Here is a 20,342-nt window from a genome sequence, read left to right on the forward strand (position 1 = left end):
ATTTAAAGTATCAACCCAAAGGAAAACACGATGTCACCAAATTGGAGCATTGGACGTCATCAAATTTTTGATAAGAGAATTACTTAAATTATCAAAAACTTATTCATGAAAGCTACGTTGGTGATGCTGCCTTTTCTGAATAAAAGTTTGGTCTAAGCAGTTTAAATGGGGTTGAGAATCCATAGATGACCCGGCAAACCAACAGAGATGTGCGAAAAATGAAGATCCAGTTATGTAGGATATACTTATTAAAATGTTTGCGATTACCAGAGAATGTAATATTTTGGAAGGAACGGTGTTGACCATTCCCCATCAGCAATGGACGAACCAAGGTTATGTCAAAGTTTAGTTCTCGCTGGGTGCCAAGGATGCTTGCATCTCTTCAGAAAGTCGCCTAACCTTGTCTTTTTTTGATATGCGCGATTGTCATAAAAATTGTCACGACTTGGTTTCACTGAATATTTTTTATAAAATATAAAATTTATATGTTGCTTCAAAAGTATGATAGGACGATAAAAAAAATTAATCCTGATGTTTAAAAAAATCAATTGATCTTATTTCTTGCTATAACTATAATAAAAATAATACAGCTGGAACTATTTTTGTGATTTCAACTGAAGTAAAATGTGTATGATCTGTAATAATGATTAATATATAACGGTATAATATTACAATTCAAGAATTGTAACTAGAACTTTATAAAGAATATTACCTTTTTCTCAGACTGAATCTATCACGTAACCTAAGCTCGATTTTGTCGCTTCGTGACCTGTCTGTTTGGTCGGCCTTGAACTAAGGCCATGGAACATTACTATATTGTCATCTGTGAAATGAAGATAATTTATGGTGTTTTCTTATTTTCCGGATGAAAAACCAGCCATGGTTTTTGAATACCATGGCTGGCTTTCTGAAGATCATCAACCTTCCCTTTTCTTTCGAGATATGATACGAATTCTTTCTCTCGCAGTTCACAACTGAACGATTAAAAATTAAAATTATTTCTAAAATTCACTCCAATTTACCGATTGAAGCTTCTGATAGTTTGCTTTGTGACAACTTTCAAGTTTGATAATAATCCTAAAAAGTTCTCCGGTTCCTCGATATTTTATAGGTCGGGCTTTCAGTTCTCGATCTGTTCCTTTTTTTTTTTTTTTTTTTTTCTTCTGATTCTGTTCTCACATTTGTGCTTGCACAATGCTCTACTCCAAATCGAAACATCGCAATTAGAAATTCTTACGTCTGCATGTTTACTTTTGATCATCAACAGTGGTGGTAGGTGACAACGCCAGTATTCGACTGTGCTTGTTTTGCGTGATGTGAATTTTTTTTTTTTTTTTGTGTACACAGAACATATTGGATAATACGCATATGTATACATAGTGTAATTAAAAAAAAAGTTATTGTAGAAAAGTACGCAGTGCATAACATTGTAGGGCCATTCGTTTCCCCCGCCCCCTTAATTTGTATGATTTTTTTTCTCTCATTTTCGGTGATTAATAGAAGGGAAAAATAAATGTAGTTATTTATACTTATAAACGAAACGTTGTAGTTTTACGTTCTCTAAACTTAGACGTTCAGTTTAATTTTAATTGTGTAATATTTATTGCTTTTCTTCCGTATACTTTTTTTTTCTTTCCTTTTTCTCTATATTGAACCCTTCCCAAGCGGCACCACTTTCACAAGTCTTTCATAACAGCACACGCAAAACTTGCACGGATTATAAAGCTAGCAATACTACATTAAAACCACATTTAATCTATGAATTTCTTTTTTCCATAAAATAAATAATTGCCGGATTTTTATTTGTCTGATTTTAATGAAATTTGAAATAGCTCCCCAAATATTTTTAAAAACGACCATATTTTGAAAATCTGTCCACTGGGAGTCCTTGTGTTACATGCGGACTGACATGACAAAGACAATAGGCGCATATATGCGAACGCCCATAAAAAGAACGAGAATATAATTAAATGCATGTAATCTAATGTAGAATGTAATCGATAAAGTTGTCAAAATTTAATTACTATTTCAGTCGTCCAATAGTAAAGTGTATTCGTGTCAAACGGCACCAGGGCTTCCCCCATCTCCGCGTAGTATACATTGTCATGTGAAACAGAACACTGTTGAGGCCAGAGATTTAAAAGTGTATAGATTTTGTACATGTGTACTGTCGTGTACCGTTGTTCATCTGGTCATTTAGCCGCTGGACCCCTACTGAGGCCCAAAGTTGCCCACACTTGGCCCCGTGGAGACAGACCAGGTACACCAGCATTACAGTTATTTATTCTGGCAGGTCCTGTCACCTAATTTCCTGAGATTTCAGTGGCTAGGGTCTATGTTAAAAAAAAAAAATTAAATGGGGTAGACGCTACAGGTTTAGATAAGGCCGAGATGGGCTTTAAATGAAGGTTAGGTTAATTTTTCACATTAAAGTTTAGCAGCTTGCAGTTGGGACATTCACGGTCGGTAAAGGTAGATTAGGGGGGGGGGGAGACTGAAGATTGGGGGAACAGGTAGAAGTATGTGAACAAAGAGAAGGCGATCCCAGGAATGTCAGTGGAGCAAGCCCCACTAGGAGAAGAAGGGGGCAGGGAAGGGGATGAGACAGAGGCGCATCTCTTCCCCCTCCCTGGGATGGGGTTTTAAAAGTGAACTGGGCAAGGGTGTCCAGTTCAGAACGCCAGGCGGCGTGCTGCAGCAGAGCTGCTGTGGTCATGTCCAGTCGTTGCGTCGCACATGGGAGAAAGAGTCCCGTCCAGAGAGATCATTGTCTAGTAGAATCCGCATAGATAGTGACGGATCGTCTATCCTTTGCGATGGATGTCCAATCCTGGAGAGAGAGAGAGTGAGGTCCCACCATAACGGTCATAGCCTGGTTCAGTTTGGATGCTCATGTACAGGGAGCCCTGGGCTAACAGCGTGCATCATTGATTGCAATTTGTGTTCTCCTTCTTGCAAATAAGTCTTGTGCAAATTTTGTGAGCGCACTATATTCATCTAAGCTGTCCAGGAGATGGTGTTCCTGGTCCTGAGGTAAGTAAGTTAGTCTGGTGATTAGGATTCCACGTAGGTCGTCGTACAGCGGGCATTGGTGCATCAAATGTTGCCAGCTCTCGCGTTCCCCACATGGACAATGTGGGTCCTCCACGAACCGAAAGGTTGCAAGTTTTTCATTGAAAGGTCCGTGACCCGTCAGGAGGTAAGTGACGTGCAGACCTGGGTGGAGCCAAGGCGGTGATTTAGGGTAAACTTTGTGTATGTCCGGAAGAAATTTCCTTGTCACTTCTCCTTTGGTGCTGTTTGTCCAGCGGGTTTGCCATTCTTGCTTCGCATGCCCCAATAATCGGGTCTTTTCGGTCTTTCTGTCATTTGTAGGTTCGATGGTGTACCCCATGAATGTGACGGGCATCCCTTTAGATAGGTAGTATGACAGGCCACACCTGACAATCTCCAGGTCCAGCGGGAGAACCCCCGCCAGCACCTGGAGCGCATGCGTACTGACAGTCCTGCATGCGCGGGTTATTGTTAAAAGGATTGAATCAAGAATTCTTTCATTTACGGCCATGGCTGTCTTGTGGAATCAGAGGGGAGCAGCATATGAAATTGCTGGTATAAATGTAGCCTTATAGTAGAGAGAGAGAGAGAGTGTTCGCTTTTTCAGGCCCCAGTCACGCCTTGTAACACGGGCGACCAGTGCAGAGTAGTTTCTAATTTTTATTCTTAGTTGCTTGAGGTGAGGTTGGAAGGAGAGATTGTTGTCAAGGATGACACCTAGATATTTCATTTGAGTGGTAAGCTTTATCATTTTTCCTTTTATTTTAATTTGCGGAGGTCTTCTGATATTTAATGATCCTTTGAGAAGTATCGACGTTGTTTTTGTCGGTTCAATTTGTAGGAAGTTTTCTTCCGCCCATTGTTGTAGGATCTCTAAGGCATGGTTTGCCTATATCTCCAGTTGGGCCCTGGAGTCTGCCGCCGCCATCAGTGCAAGGTCATCTGCGAAGGCTTGACACTTTATTTCCCCAAAGTTTGTGTCAAGGAAGTCTTCAAAGATTATATTCCAAAGCAGGGGGCCAAGAACGGACCCCTGCGGGCATCGTCTATGGATATTTCTTGTTATTCTTTGGATGGGCGCTATGACTTCAATTCTTCTTTGGGACAGGTATGCTTTGATAGTATTGTAAAGTTTTATGGGAGCATGCGCTTTGCGGAGTCTGCCAAGGACGCTCGGCCACCAGAGGGAGACGAACGCCCCAGAAAAATCCACAGCGATCACCAGAAATTATTTACTTTGGCATGCATTGGCAGTATTTATAAGGTTCCTGATGTCTTCGATTCTTGACAGTCCCGGCCTGAAGCCATATTGGTTTTCTGCTTCGAGGTTTGCTGTGGAGTAGTAGTGTTGAATCCGCTTGTATAAAAGTCTTTCATAGAGTTTACTGAAGAACGACAGCAAAGCAATGGGCCGATAGGAGGTCTGAAGAGTTGGGTTCCTGTTAGGATTTTTTAGGATTAATTTAGTACTGGCAATTTTCCAGTCCTTGGGGAAGTACCCCTGTTTCAGACAGCAGTTATAGAGTCAAAGTAGGAGTCCTGGTGTTAAATCCACAATACCCTTTATGATTTCCGGTTCAAGCATATCCTTGCCCACGGAGCAATATGGCCTTAGTTGCTAATGCTCCTAAAAACCAAATAACAAACAACAACAACAACAACATATCCTTGCCGGGCATTTCCTAGTTTTTATCTGCGCAGCAGCGCTCTGAAGCTCTTCCTGAGTGAACGGCTGTTCCTGGTTGTCAGTGGCGTAGTCATCGTTTTCTTTACAAAGCCTGCGCTGTGTGCTTGGGACTGTGGGTAAACCTGTTCCTTGAAGATGGAGTTGAGGATGTTTTCAATCGACTGCTCCCACGATGCTGTAAGCAGTCGCTGCGGTGTTCTGGTAGTAGTAAGAACTTCCCCCCTGGGGAGTTTGCTGGTGGTAACTTTATATACCACCCCCCAGGGGTCTGTGTTTCCCATGTTGGAGACGAGTTGCTCCCAGGAGTTTCGTTTGCTTCTTCTGATCGAGTCCGTATACAGGTTTCTGGCAGCCTTGTAACGCTGTCTCATGACTTCTACTTCAGTTTCCGGCCAAGAGCGCCGGGCTCTTTGAACTTCTTTCCTGCGCATGATGACCTTGTTCCGCAGTGACTGCAGATCCCGAGTCCACCAGGGCACTGCCCCTGGGGATGGAATTTTCTTCTTAATTGCTATCTTGGTGACTTTGGTGATGAGTTCCGTAATATTTCGTTGAAGGTGGTCCGGATCCTCTTCCAGCACCAGGTCCTGCTGTCCAGCATTTACTGTTGTGAGGAGCTTCTCAGCTGATTCCAGTCTGCCTTGTTTATTGCATATCGGTTGTCCAGTTGTCTTGGGATCGGAGTTATGGTTAGTGTCCTAGAGATTTTCAGCGTGATGACACGGTGATCGGAGGTTGTCCAATAATGTGACAATTTTATAAATTATGGTTAGTTCATTCTAGGGAATGTTTCATCTCCTGAAAGTATAATGGCTAGATGTGTGTTAAGCGTTACAAGGCTATGAGGCGTCAGTGTGTGTCTGTGGGGGTCTCACACGCTGTGCATCAGAACAGATTAATATTTACTAGCAGAGTAGACGTAGGATGTGGGCCGAGATACCAGTGTTTGACAGGGAACGTCTAATATAATAAATACATTTAAAAAAGTGAACTGCTCTAATGTCTGTATATTATAATATTTATACAGCATTTTATAAAATTCTACATATATTTGAGAACTTATTCTTTGGGATACTTCTTAAGTTCCCACTGAAATTTGTCAAGATTGTTGATATATTTGTTTTAACTACCTTTTTAATATAAATCACACAAAAATCCTTTCTGTTGCTGCTAACTTCAAATTGCTTAAGAAAATTGTCTTAAAATGAAGGATTTCTGCAGATAAACTTTGTTTTATTTCAGGATTAAGTACGTCATACCTAATAACATGGATTTTGGTACCAAATTGGACAATGGGAGCTGGACGGGTATAATGAAAATGGTTATTGAGCAAGTAAGTGTAAAATTACTTTTGGTATGTCAAGAAGTACTTTTTTATTTATTTCCATTTCTGAGATACAGCTTGATCGCAAGAATACAAAAAACGAAATAAAATACATCAAAAATAAAAGTTTAGTTCAGATTAAAATATAAAAAAAAGTGTAGAGTAATCACATAAAGTTAAGTATAACGATGATTTTTATTTAAATAAAATATTTTTATATTTTTTTATTTATTTAAATAACTCAAAAATCTTGGTGTAACTTTTGACCCAAAGCTTCAACAGTCACATCGAATCTGTTCTGCGCAAGATAAGCCGAATGCGCTGGATTTCCCGTCAACATCTTCTTCATATAACGGATGCAAAAGTTGTGTACTCTACTGTTCTGTATGCCATCGAAATAGGGGCCTCTGCTGCACCGTCTCTTATGGAACCCATCCTCGCCAGTGAATGGTGGATACTGAAATGGGCAACCCACGAACATCGCCTTCCCTCCCAACAAAGGACCACCAGCATGGCCGATCAACTTCAAATCTCACGACTGCCTCAAATAATCTGCATAAGGGGAACTGCGACTACCGTCAAAATGCTGGTTAGCAAAATTAACTCCCTTGCCTTCTGGGACATATGCCAGTGGCATGTGCCACCACTTATTCTTAGAGCCACTCCTCTTCTTCAACTTCAGAAGAAGAAGAAGAAGAACAGGCTCAAGATCTGCGACCAATTCCTATAATACAAGCCCTGAAAACGATCGGAATTGACCTCCAGAAGTCTGCATTAGATCCAATTACTTGCTTCCCGAACTGGTTCCGTTGTTGTACGGCCCCTGATGTCTACTCTCCTAATGATGCCCCCCACTTGCCATCTGAGGCGCAGAACGCTTGCGCATGAACATGTGAAACTGCGTACAGACCAACTTACTGTATATCCGAGACACGTGAGTTCAATGAAATGTGCTGACTCACGAGCACACGTGTTTTGTGAATATTTCGTGAAGATGTTTCCCTTTACCTTTGTCAAGCCCCTGGCTGTGGCGGGCGCATATTGTATCTGTGCATATTGTATCCGTATATGACCATATGTGGATACCATGTACACAACGCAGTATAAAGATTTTCTCCTCTCTCAGTCCTGGTCTCGATAAAACATCTTCATCCCACTGCCCTTCAGTTATAGCGTTTAAAAAATTTACAGATGAGAAGTATTTAATCTTAAGAATCGGTGTATTGCGAATTTACCTCCGGCTTGCTTGTAGCTTCGGTTTGAGGACAGGTTACAGTTAATGGCATAATCATCGTTATGTAAAAATTCGGTAAGCGATTGCATTTGAATATATTCTGTATAAAACATTCCCACAGGTATGTATTGACTGAATATTCTGTATAAAAAAAAATTGAAGTCTTGAGAGGGAAAAAAAAAACAAAAAAACAAGGCCCATGAGCCTCGTTTTGCCTAGGAATAAGCGCAAGGGGCTACGGGCACTAATTCTAATTGAGATGGGGACTAACCTCACTACCAACGTCACAGATCTCGACTCTGGGAAGCTTTTCCGGTATTATTTTGATAGAAATATATCATCAAAATCATTCGGACAATGGGCTAAACAGCTAGATCATAGTCCTGAAAGGTTCGCGGCTTATATCACAAGTTCCACAGAGGTGGAACTTGTGATATAGGCCGAGGAGATCGCTCTCCTTCCACTATGTTGTGATAAAGCTTGGGTTCGAATCCCATCTCAGTGGGAAGGACTTTAACCTCAATTAACCCTACTTTCCCCCATTTCCTTGCCTAGTTAGTTTGTCTTGGGCTACGACTTAATGTTCCTGCTTCCGGAAACCTGGATTTTTCACTCTTCGAGAACAGGCAGACCGACCATAGAAAACGCATAATTTCCTACTAAAACACATAAAATCCTACGCCCTCCGTCTTAGATGGGCTAACTATAGCCTCAAGTAAAGGAACTTTGAAAACCCACTACCGCCTTGGTGGGATTCTCAATCCTTAGACAGTTGTGGACGGGAATTGAACACAGATCTTTCCAAACGAGTGGCAGACGGCGATATTGCCGACTAGTATTCAGCCCAGTTAACTGCAGGAGTAATTTTTCCGTCATTTGGTGGCGGTTAGACTCGATATGTCCAGCTCTAGATGTCCAGCACCTCGCTATCTCATCTTATATTTTCTGCCTTAATTACGTCTAGAACGTTTTTGAACACTTGAAAAGTGCTGCAGACCTCTCTGCTGCTGTAGAAGCTCCTAAAAGCGCACCGAGATATGTATCTCTGTGGAAAGCCGTGGGATTGTGGCTGCTGTCTATTTCGGATGAACTTAGTTTGATAAACACAGCCATAAACAGCGGAGAAGTACCATTTATTTACAACCCCATTAAAGGAGGAAAGATTTAAACCTATTACACTTATGAACGCTCTCCCTGACAGGGAGTCCCTCAACTATCTCTCATTTCGAAAGTTGTGCGTTCCAGTGATAGCGAGGCATCCTGAATAATATTTTAAGCGATAGCCAAGTTAAATGGTTTCGATTTTTATTTCCCTAAAACAATCATGACGATTGTAGCATACATGCTGTTTACAAATATTGATTCCTCACTTCCTCGGTGCCACACGGTTATGCAGAAAATCTCAACAACTCAGGAAAAACATAGCCTTTGCATAGCGAATTCTTCATCTGGAGAAGATCATTTTTTGGTGCATCTTCTGTTGTAATCGTTGCTTCCGAAGCATTGCATTGAAGCATAGCCATGCCAAAGTCTTGCTCTATTTTTCTTATCACTAAATAGACATTTAATTGCCATTTCAGGAAGTGGACGTAGCCCTCAATGTATTCATGACTGATGACAGAGCTGAAGCCATTGACTTCCCTACTCCGTATTTTATTGATCCGCTAATTTTCATCACAGCTGCACCCCGAGCAATTCCTAACACCTTCCTTTTGTTCAGACCATTCCAGCTCCAGGTATTTATGAGCATTATATTTATTATGATTTATGTAACTAAGTATAAATTGCTATAACTGATGCATTCTGACTTTTTGTTTCTTCGGTGTCCGGCCTCTTCCAGTATGTATGTTCGTTGTTTGTTCCCTGGCGTGGTTTGTAATGATGGTTGTTTTCGGGCAGAATAATATCCATGATTCTAGGTTAGGCATCTAGCTATATGCGTGGAATATGCGATGAATTTTAAATACCTGAGAACCTTGCTGAATCCCAGGATTCTGCGGAATGCAAGATGAAAATCGCTGCCTTAACATACATTTTGGTTCCCTCATGAACAACCATAGTGTAGAGGATTAAGGAATCTTTATGATGAACTAACCATTCTGATGATGAGGCTTTGTAGTAATTCTTGAAACGTAAATGATAAAATTCATTTTGTCCTACGTTGTGGCCTTTATCTTAACTTAGTTAATATCTATTCTAGCTGCACCACTAACTAACAGACTCGACTCTCCATTCTTGCCATGAAGTGCAGAAGGGGTGCACAAATTTGGGGATTGCTTAAAGATTTTGCTGTGTCTGTTTCTGTGACTTGCATACCCAGTGCAGCAATGCAATTTCGAATATTTCTTGAAGAAAATTTTTACTATTTAATTCGTTATTTGGTGAAAAATAGTGCATATTTGTAATATACATTTTCACAATTTTCCATATTATGTAAAAGAAACTTTTTCGCTTCCTTTCTTTGCTGAGCGATCCTGTATTTTAACAGTGATAAATCGTTAAGTTGTATTTTAAAGTTTTTCTATCATCAGTTTTCTTATTTATTACTTTTTTCCCCCTTCTTTTAGACTTGGATGCTGTTCATATTTGCATACGGATGCACTGGGGCAATGTTGTGTGCTGAGCGATTTATTTGGGTCGTACACAACAAAAAGCGGAAACAACAGATGCGAAACATCCTTTGGTTTTTATTTGGAACCCTTACTGGAAAAGGTAAAGATGTCGTACTTCAAAAATTCTTTCAAAGAAACGTATTAATCATTATTACACCAAAACTGTATATTATGGCACGATAAATCTTCTACCCTAAAACGAGTTTTACTTTGTATTGTAAGGAAGAGAGGAAACAAAGAGATGACGATCTACAATAAGTAGCCTTCGTGCAGTATAATTAGGGTTATGCAATTTGCCTTCCTATTTTGAAAGGCTTATGTTCGATTTCTGGCTCGAGCCGGGATTGAGATATTCCTCTTTATGATAACAAGAATTTCAAAAGGATATTTTCGTCATAATTTTTACTGATAATTACGGGATCTTGGGTATATACTCTTTTTCTTTTTTCACGTCCGGTTTTCATCCCCAAAACTGGGCAAGCAGTCCACAGGATATAAACCGTATAGGGATGTAATACGCAATATGTCTTAATGAAATTCATTCACCAGGTGAAATAGACTCTTCCACTCTCACACTCTTTGGGTAGAGCTAAACGAGTTTATTTGAAACAGAAAAATTCTAAATTAAAATTGGTTCACCAGTATCTGGATGTACAACTAGTAGACGTAAAATCTGGCATATTTTAAAGCCGAATTAAAGATCTAGTGAATAAAGGAAACGCTCCCATTAACCCGTGGGATGTTCATTATAGCAGTAGATTATTGATGTTGATACAGAGAAACCTATATCCACAAGCAGTGCCTTGCTAACAAACAAACTGAAAGGTATACATACAATTACCTGAATTTGAAGTTTTGTGGACTCCACGACTCTTCCATTGCTTCAGAGATGAATCCTTGTATAATAAAATTAGGTTCTTATGCACAATTTGATTCCTTTTCTAAAGAAATAATCTGTAATCGTATGAAGCAATGGTTTCCAAACTGGTGCTGTCGAGGAATCCCGCACCTTTGATTTTGGAACGCTGGACACTGGCATAGGTGGTTTATAATTGCAATTTAAAGCGATTCCCTCCTTAAAAAAAATGCTGTTCTTCTTGGCCACCAGTAAAACCATTTATGGGTGGCCACGTATATTTTCTTATGCGCTTGTTGCAGTCGTGCCATTGGTTGGCCATCCTTGGCTGAGGTGAACCATTTCCTTCCACTTTATCTTATCGAAGAAACGACAGAATTCATTCTTTAGAGCTCTGAACTCTTTGTACCATCTGGCGAATTGTTAATTCATTTAGGGTGCGAAATTTCCAAACTTTTATTCAGGTGATAACTTTGATAGGTCGTAGTTTTGTCATCGAGTTGTAGACAAAAAAAAAATTCCTTTTTTTGCAATACTGTGAATCTTCGATTTAAGGGACTTTCGAAATAACGGACACCGTCCACTGAGCCAAGATTTTCCTATGTAAGGGATCCAGTGAACTAACTTTAAGTTAACAAGAAAGCAACTTAAGCTCACAGCTAATGAGGAGACTGGCCTTGCTTTCATATATAAATACAATATCAGCTTATCAGAAAAGGTCGAAATATTGTATGAACCGTTTCTGTTCTATTTTTACGATACAGAAGAATTTTCATAACGTTCTAGCAACTTCGGCGACCATATTGTATTCCTATCGGTTAAAGGACAACCCCTCCCCCCATATTGTCCGTTAAATTGAAGCTTTACTGTGTTAATATCGATGTCAGCATTAATAAAAAGTTTGTTTGAAAGTGAAGTAAAGTAAAATATGCTTTTGTGAAAATATATTTAATTTCAGAACAATAAAGCGATCCATTAACAGTGCTTGGAATGAACCCCAGGATACCGCTACACCAGCGTTTCCCAAACTGGGGTCCATAGACCAGTTCCAGGGGTTCGCGAAACGGTTGTCGACCATGTATATGTATATATACATGCATGCATATGTTATATATAGGGGTCCGCAAAATTTTTTTGATATTTGAAAGGGTCCGTAGATCTCAGTAGTTTGGGAACCACTGCGCTACACCGTTCTGGTTCTTCACAAGCATCAGTAATATCATCGATAATAATCAACGCATACTTGATTATTAGAAAAAAGATATTTTATTAACTAGCTCTTTTCGTAAAATTTGCATTTCAACCCCTACGCATAAATTGAAGCACATTGCTTTCTTTTTTTGAAAGAGTCACCCATCGCATTCAGGTATTTGTACCACCGAGTGACAAATATAATCACATTGTGTTATAAACTTCGGGGACATTCCCAGCCAATCAGTTTTAAACGTATAATTGGACTTTGTCATCACCAGATCGGTCCGGACAGAGGAACCTCAGATTGGAACTCTGTGGTGGCACTCTTTCATGTGCGTAGTTCATCTGCAAGATTTGTTTGACCTTGTTTTAACTGATTTTCGCTATAAACGGACTTCATTCTCGGAAATGACTATTGGATTGTGCGCAACTCACGTTTCTAACGAAAAAAAATTGGAAAAATACGCGTACGTCAATGTCAAGAAAGGTGTATAGCATCCTGCTGTAACAACAAGAAAAAACACTAAGGGCACAATATTGGAGAGGGCATGGCTTGTTTCCTTCCCCCAAAATACGACTGTTATCTCATTCTTCAAGCAGTCCTCGTATCAAACATTTCCTCTTCGAAAAGTATTCAGTCTGTGTAATTAGGTAGGAATCATAATCTTCGATATTCAGTTAAAATATTTAAATGCCTAAATCGCTTTAGTTTTGGCTTTTGTTTATTCACTTCTGTATTCTTGTATTTTATCTCATAGGCTGCCAATAACAGTGTAAATACCTTGAATTCTTTTTCCAGGTGCCTCTTTCCCACTCCCAACCAATCTGTCAGCACGTCTGGCCATATCCGCCTGGGTTTTAGCCGTAGTTATTCTGTCAGGAAGCTATTCCGGTACTTTGGTGTCCTTTATGACCCTTCCTGAAATGGAAATCCCGATAAACACCGTTCATCAACTGGCTAGAAAAGTAGAGTCGAGAGACATTGTGTGCGAAACTTTCGCAGCTTATCGGGATGTAATGATCGATTTAGAGGTGAATATTATTTCTTGAAATTTGTTTCATATCCTTGACCTGCAAATGCAGCGTTTAGCCTATTGAAGCATAATATATTAACGTAAGCTAATTTAACATCGCAATAAATAGATTTCGAGATACGCGATTCTAAACTACCACAAACTTTCAAATAAGATAAAACTGGAGAACTCCTTTAAATGAGAACCTGGCGACGATTTTCGTAATCAGTGTTGAAGAGAGGCTTTATTATCCCTGACAATAAAAATTCAAAATGAGAATTCCATTGTGATACTTTAACAGCAAGTCGTTAAAAATATATTTTTAGTTGTCAGTTTTGTAGCAAATGATTACAAACAGCCTTCTAAACTCTTCCGTGTCTGCACCCATTTAAACTCCTTTAAATGAGGACGTTTGCAGGTAAAGAAAGTGAAGTCTCATACCGACCTCGGCTTGACTTGGGGTGAGGGCCTCACTTTTCAGAACCAGTTTTCAACAATGAAAACGAAGACTTGCTGGGCGACGTGGGCAATTCGACAAGAACTGATGGGGTTACTCAACATCGCTGATGTAATCGTAAGATACGTCCAGCGGTGCCTACAACCAATTGCATTATATGCATCGCCAATCTGATCTTCTTCTCCAACGTCATATGTAAACAGATTGCTGGCAGTCGAGCACTAGGCAATGCGATGGATGAATAGGATCAGGACAACACATTCACCATCTCCAGGGCTGTTTTGTGTACAAACCTAAGTATCACTCCTTGGAAAGTTCACATAGCATCCAGGAACATTCTTCTTCTCTCTCAGATGCTTACTGGAGTTATTGACGCTCCCAGTCTTCAAGGATTTATCTGTACCCCGCGTGCTGGACGCAGTAATGGCAATCCCTACCTAGCACTACATTCTATATTGTTCAACCTCTCCTGTCTAAAGAATTTCTTTCCAAATAACGCAGTCAACCTTTTTGATTCATTGGCAATAGACCCTGTGAAATACTTTGAAAAGCAAGCAGAACACAGTGAAGAGTCTCTCTGAAGCGCACAGCTTACTTCAACTATAGAACAGGAGCACCTCTTATGAAACTACAAAATAAAGATGGAGCGAGTTGCAATACTATAATTAAGAAGTAATAATCCTGTAACAAATGAAAGTGCAGATAAAATCACTGTTGAACATTCACTTTAGTAAGATACTGCAAACAATTCCCCCTTTTAATATTATGAAGAATTGCATTTTTATAAATCATATATATGTGAATAATTGCTCTTGTTGCATTTTTGTACACCCTTCTAGCCAGTCGGCTGCGTAAAAGGGGTGAAACCAAACATTTGTTACAATAATAAATGGATTGAATAATTAATAATAATCAAAACCACAAACTATAGAAAATACATCGCCAAAGAGCCCGGAGTGTCACCACATCACTGCGGGATGCAAGATGATCACCCAGACTGAAAGATGGCACACGACCAGGTAGCAAAGAAATACCAGTTGATTAAAGAAAGTGTACCGTATTACAAGTACGAACCCCAGGCAGTACTAGAGACCCCAATCTACAAACTGTACTGGGACCGCGCCATAATAACGGATAAGACAATCCCGCACAACAGACCGAACATAACCCTTGTGGACAAGAAGGAAAAGGCCACATACCTGATTGACATAACGGTGCCCAACAGTGGTAACCTCCAGAAAACCCGTGAGGAAAAAATCAGGAATTACACGAACCTAAGAAAGGAGATCAAAGAGATGTGACATATGCTACAACTAACGACCATCCCGATCATCGTGTCAACCACAGGTATGGTGCCAAAGACCCTACATAACAGCCTAACAGCAATAGGTCTCCCAGCGAACACCTACAAGGAACTCCAGAAAGTCGCAATCCTGAACACCTGTAGGATAGTCAGAGAGTTCTTCGACCAAATGTAACAACAGACATAACATCAACTGCCCTGTGTACTTAGTAGCAATACCCATCACGGGGTGGAATCCCCCAGTCAGGGAGAAATAATATAATAATAATGTTTCCTTATCAATCAATCATAGCATATATTGTCAGTTTCTTTATATGTGAGTCGGTGACACCACACAGTAATGAATGAAGAATGTTAATATAAAGGTCCTGTAATTTACTTCATTCTCTTTTCCATTTCGTTTAGGACGCAGGAAATCAGGATCAACGTCTCATAGCAAAGCAGATACTCGCGGGACATTTATTGCATGACGTCTCACTGGGATTTTTGCGTGTAGCATACGACCGGACCTGCTATGTGTCGAACCTCTTTCCGTCCAGAGTTGAAGCAGTGAGTCATGGTTGGACGAATTATCATTTCCCGAAAGAGGCCTTCTTCCACGTTGTTATTAGCAACGGAGTTCCACCACAAAGCCAACTTAAGCCGGGGATAAGTTGGATGTAAGTATATTACGAGCATTTCTGCCGAACTGGATAGCTCCTAATTTTCTTAATTCCTTTCTCATCTTTGTGATCTTTATGTATATAGGTATTTTAAATAAGCTATATTGAACCATTCGTTATTTACAGGTTAGTTTCTTCCTTCCTTTGGCTTTCTTGGCAGAATAATAGCTAGCTGTCACTTTTCACCCGAGAGTGACAACCCTTCAGTTGGGCCCAGTTAGTCGATTTCATCTGGAAAAGAGAAACTCTACACTTCTGTCTGAGACCGGACAGAAGTGTAAGGTGCTGCAGGATTTTTCTTTCCAGAAAGACAAATCGGCTTAGAATACATGCAGGTTACATGCACGGAATTGACAACTGCATGATCTGGATTGCTCTGGCGCTAATTGAAAACGACCGAAATGTCTTTCTCGTTGGTATGTGGAGAGCATCCGATTGGACAAGCTAACATTTTGAACATAAGGAAGTTAATGAAGATGATGGCCCAGCGTTGCCCTCGCGGATAGTACAGTGGATATAATCACCATTTTTCCACACCGGATGGAAAAGACCTGAGTTCGAATCCTGTCAAGGGCGGGAAGAATTTTTACCCGATCTTTTTTCACAACATGACTGAATTAGTCTAACAGGCGAGGGCTGGTTTTTCATCCAGCAAACAAGCAAACCGACCACAGAATACACACAGTTACCGATACAATCTACTGAGGTCTCATAGCCTTAATTGTTTTAACGTCACACACACACACACACACACACACACACACACACACACACACACACACACACACACACACACACACACACACGGCTTTGGTCGACAAGCTATGATTCAGTTTTATACGATGGTAAAATTTGCCAATCTGACAATCTCGTTGATACTGCTTACTGTACGTTAAGTTATGATGGGCGTGCACTTTTTTTAAAAAAAAAAATATGCATGGATAGTGAAGCCTTCACTTGATTTTTTTGATTGCTCAAGTTAAAGAAAAATTAATGAATAAACGTAGCATTGGATTGCTACTTTATTCATTAATTTTTCCTTAATGTTATTTGGCTATTGGATTCCATTTAATCCACAGACTTTCAAAATAGATCACTTCAATCATAATCGCCATGCTGATGTGTCCATTGTAGAAATAACATTTTATTCATATATACACAGTGCCGTAGCACAATACTCCAATGATTGACCGATAAGTTTCCTATTTAGAAGCGAGACTGATAAACAATTATCTCCTCGATATTCAATTTATTTAAAAAATTAATAAATGATTTATGGCTATTAACTATCGATTACACCTATTCCATTTAATTTAAATAAATAGTTGCAGTTTTATTGTTTTCTTTGGAAATTTTTAAACTTTTTTTATTACAAGCTGGATTACTCTGTACATATGGTTTGTTATTCGTGTGGCTCAGCCAAAATGGTATTTGGTATAAACAACCACTACATAAGATTTTTATTATTATTTCTTCCCTGATGGTGAGGGAGATTTTCACCCTGTGACCTGTTTTGGTACCAAGTGCACAGGGTGGTTGTTATGTCGCGCTGTTATTGCCATTGGTTGAGACTGTTATTACTGTTGCTCTGACTGTCCTACAGGTGTTCAGGATTGCGATTTTCTGGAGTTCCTTTGTAGGTTTTCTCTGGGAGCCTTATTGCTGCTGTTATGTAAGGTCTTTGGCACCATACTGGTGGTTGACCCGATGGTCGTTGCTTGTTGCGTATGCCACATCTCTTTGATCTCCTGTCTTAGATCTGTGTACTTAAATCTTGAACTTTTCCTCATGGGTTTTCTGGAGGTTGTCCGTGTTGGCCACCGCTATGTCCATCACATAGGTAGCCTTTTCCTTCTTGTCGATGAGCGTTATATCCGGTCTGTTGCAGTTCAGCAGCCTTCTGAGTCTCTGATATTATTTTTCTGTCAGGAAGGCCTTGATCTTGTGCTCTAACTGCTGAGCCTGCATCATCCCCAGGTATTTGTGCTTCCCCTGTCATGGCTTCGATCTCTTTTCCAGTCCTCGGCTGGTAGTTTCGGCCGACTAATTACTCCTGTTGCAATCCGTATTATTATTATTATTATATCCGGGTATTATTATTATTTCTGAAATGCGGGATGAATCAGAAGAGCGTAAAACGCATATAAAATTATCTGTCAGTAAATAAATAAATACATTTCTTGGGTTTGATATTGATATATAGCAGGGGTGATACGCGTTCCACGAACGGCACCGTACAAGAATACACAGACACATAGCAACCCAAAAGTAATAATATACGTCTTTCTTTTATTAAAAAAGAAAGAAGTATATTATTAAATATACTTCTTTCTTTTTAAAGGGAAAAAGTTGTTTTACTGTCTATCAGCCACATCTGGCTGCTAAAACCGTAAGGTAATAGTGTGCAGAAGAAAAAATTCACATTGGAAACTCTCAAGTATTATTGCTTTTTTTCGTAATAACAATAAAGACTAATTTTAATCAATTTTTAGACGCATTCACATAATGCGCAAAAGCCTTGTTCTCTTGGCGATCTTCCAGTCTGCGTGCGGTATAAATAACAAATATCGGACAAATATAAATCTAGCAATTTCATCCTTTTTTTTTCCCAAAAAATATTCCATAGGCTTCATATACTGGATACGTTTGTTGTGCACTGATTGGAGGATTGAATGGGTAATATGGCAGATGCGCAGAAAGTAAATGTTTTCATTTCTCAGTTCGCGCATAAGAGTCGTTGCTTTTTGAGAACATAGTTTTTTTTTGTTATCAGTTTGCTAAATATATAAATCTTGAATTATTACTGTTGGCAGAAACATGAAATACATGTTATATCTGAAGTACATTACGAAATATTGACTGCATGCTACTATCCGAAATACGTATTGTGCTTTTTTGTTTATTTTATTGAATGACAGAAGATACGTGAAATATATGTCGCATTTCAATTTTTATTAAAAACCTAAGAGGAAATAGTAAACTATCACAAAACGTTGAGTTCCCACATCGAACACTTCCAGTTAAACCTTTTTTTTTTTTTTTTTTTTTCTTTGTGGTTGTTATGTACTTGTTATATTCTTGTTTCAGCTTAATTTTGTTATGCAGGGCGAAAAAGGGTCGCCATTGTTGGTTTATATAAGGTAGGAGCATCAGCTCTTTTTTGCTAACAGCTAGAATTAATCTTGACATAGATTTAATTAGATTGTATCTAGTGCGATATAACTCCGATCTTCTAACGCTTCTCTTTCCTTCTACGGTGGCAGTTATTGGTCAACGCGCCTTTATGAGGCTTTCTGTACCATTCCACAAAAGCCCGTGTACTGTAGATCTGGATAGAGCACAGGTCATGACAGATTTTCCGATCACTAAGGATCACTTATCTCAATAAATGTAAACATTAACCTTATACCGGAAGAGTGCATATCGGATCGATCACATCATGAAAATGTCGCCTCCCCCTGCCAGCTGCACAAAATAGTGTAAGCCTGGATTCATCCTGCCAGATGGCCCGTTTTCAGTCTGCCATTGTTCTATCACAGTTTGGGCAGTACCAGTTTTTAACGGTGACAATTGGTTCATGAAAGCGTAACGTGCTCAGAGTCAGATATGAAGATACGACGATATACAATAATTATACGATGTCAATCGAAGGATGGTCAGCTGCGCTGACCAGCTTTTCTTGACGCTCCTGGATATCAGTATGAAAACTTAATCTACTTCTTTTGTTAGGTAAAGAAATGTTATTGCCACTCTTTGACGTACGTGCTGAATGCAGACATTGTCAGATAGAATGTTAATGTTAAGCAGCTTGACTTTTTTGCAGCATATGAATAGTCTTTCTTCTTTTTCTCTTTTTTTAGAACTCGCAAAGCAATTGAAGGTGGACTAATCCAGAAGTGGAAGCGCGACATTTTTGAAACAGCCAAGAGAAAACAACTTCAAAAGATGAACCGGACTGACAGTCAAAATACAGATGTGTCGTTGCATGATATACAAAGTGCCCTTTACCTCTTGATAGCTGGGTACTGCATATCAGTCTGTGTTTTGTGCCTCGAGATTTTCTATAACAGAGCGTGCCCTCTGAAGATTGATTTAGGAATACTAGGATAGCCATTGCTCTGGTAGAACTAAATTATTGTTTAAAGACATTCAGATTAGTGCATTTCATTTGGTATCTTTTTATCGTATAGCGTGGATCAGGGTTGTTGTTAATACACTCAGTGGAAGTTGAGTACAATCCGAGGTTTTCCCCGCCTCCTCTCCAGGAGAGAAAACATTTTAAGGTACTAAAGTAGGTCGATAGTAGATAATAAGTAGTAGATAGTCACTACTAAAGATAGTTTATATTTATTAGAGATTTCGTGTTTGCTTGTCAACACCTTGAGCTTCAAGGGGGAAAAAAATCTCTTTGATTTTGTGATTTGCAGCATATCTATTTAAAATCTTTAAACAAATAAAGCAATTGCCTCAGCTGATTTTAGTGTTTTTTGGCGCATCAGCTATTTAGATCATGGTTTGCCACTACCAGTTCAGTAATTATCGTATTCAGCTATAATGAATTTCAAAATTAGATAGTCAATTTGAATAAGAGGCAGTTTTCAGTTATTTTCCTGCATCCTTCTACATACAATTTGAATTTTTAAAAATAAATATCTTTTATTTCTGCTGCAGTGTTTTCTTTTGCGATGTGTATAGTAATCAAGCATTTGCTATATTTATTAAGACACAAAAAAACACATTTATGCTCTGTTCAACCTGGTTTACTTTAATCATTGTCGCCTGTTCGTTAGATTAATTAATATTTGGTATTGTTTTGCAGATCTTGTGTTTGTATTGAAGTGTTATTGTTAACAGTTTTAATTTTCATATTAACAGTACTGAACGAAAAGAACTGTAATCAGATTTAGTATGTGATCCTCACTGTATGTATTACATCCATCGAAACT

The 20,342-nt window shown here is 39.2% G+C and overlaps 1 protein-coding gene across 1 annotated transcript; it reads left to right on the forward strand.

The window, feature by feature from the left end:
* Positions 1–7,558: 7,558 nt before the first annotated feature.
* Positions 7,559–19,584, forward strand: LOC150087080 (glutamate receptor 2-like). The gene is made up of 6 exons (XM_090372366.1): positions 7,559–7,720; positions 8,880–9,035; positions 9,867–10,011; positions 12,761–12,993; positions 15,140–15,393; positions 19,257–19,584. The coding sequence occupies exons 1-6, from the start codon at positions 7,559–7,561 to the stop codon at positions 19,504–19,506; spliced, it is 1,200 nt and encodes a 399-aa protein (XP_090228492.1). The 3' UTR covers positions 19,507–19,584.
* Positions 19,585–20,342: the final 758 nt, after the last annotated feature.

This window comes from Mastigoproctus giganteus, chromosome 4 (genome assembly GCF_048544385.1).
Source record: "Mastigoproctus giganteus isolate SK-2022 chromosome 4, ASM4854438v1, whole genome shotgun sequence".
NCBI classification, from domain to species: Eukaryota; Metazoa; Arthropoda; class Arachnida; order Uropygi; family Thelyphonidae; genus Mastigoproctus; species Mastigoproctus giganteus.

Bases quoted from the DNA above. Each gene is read 5' to 3' on its own strand.
- LOC150087080 (XM_090372366.1), top strand. From the start codon at position 7,559: ATGGGGACTAACCTCACTACCAACGTCACAGATCTCGACTCTGGGAAG. The intron at 10,012-12,760 runs GTAAAGATGTCG...TTCTTTTTCCAG, and splicing joins TGGAACCCTTACTGGAAAAG to GTGCCTCTTTCCCACTCCCA. The intron at 15,394-19,256 runs GTAAGTATATTA...CTCTTTTTTTAG, and splicing joins AAGCCGGGGATAAGTTGGAT to AACTCGCAAAGCAATTGAAG.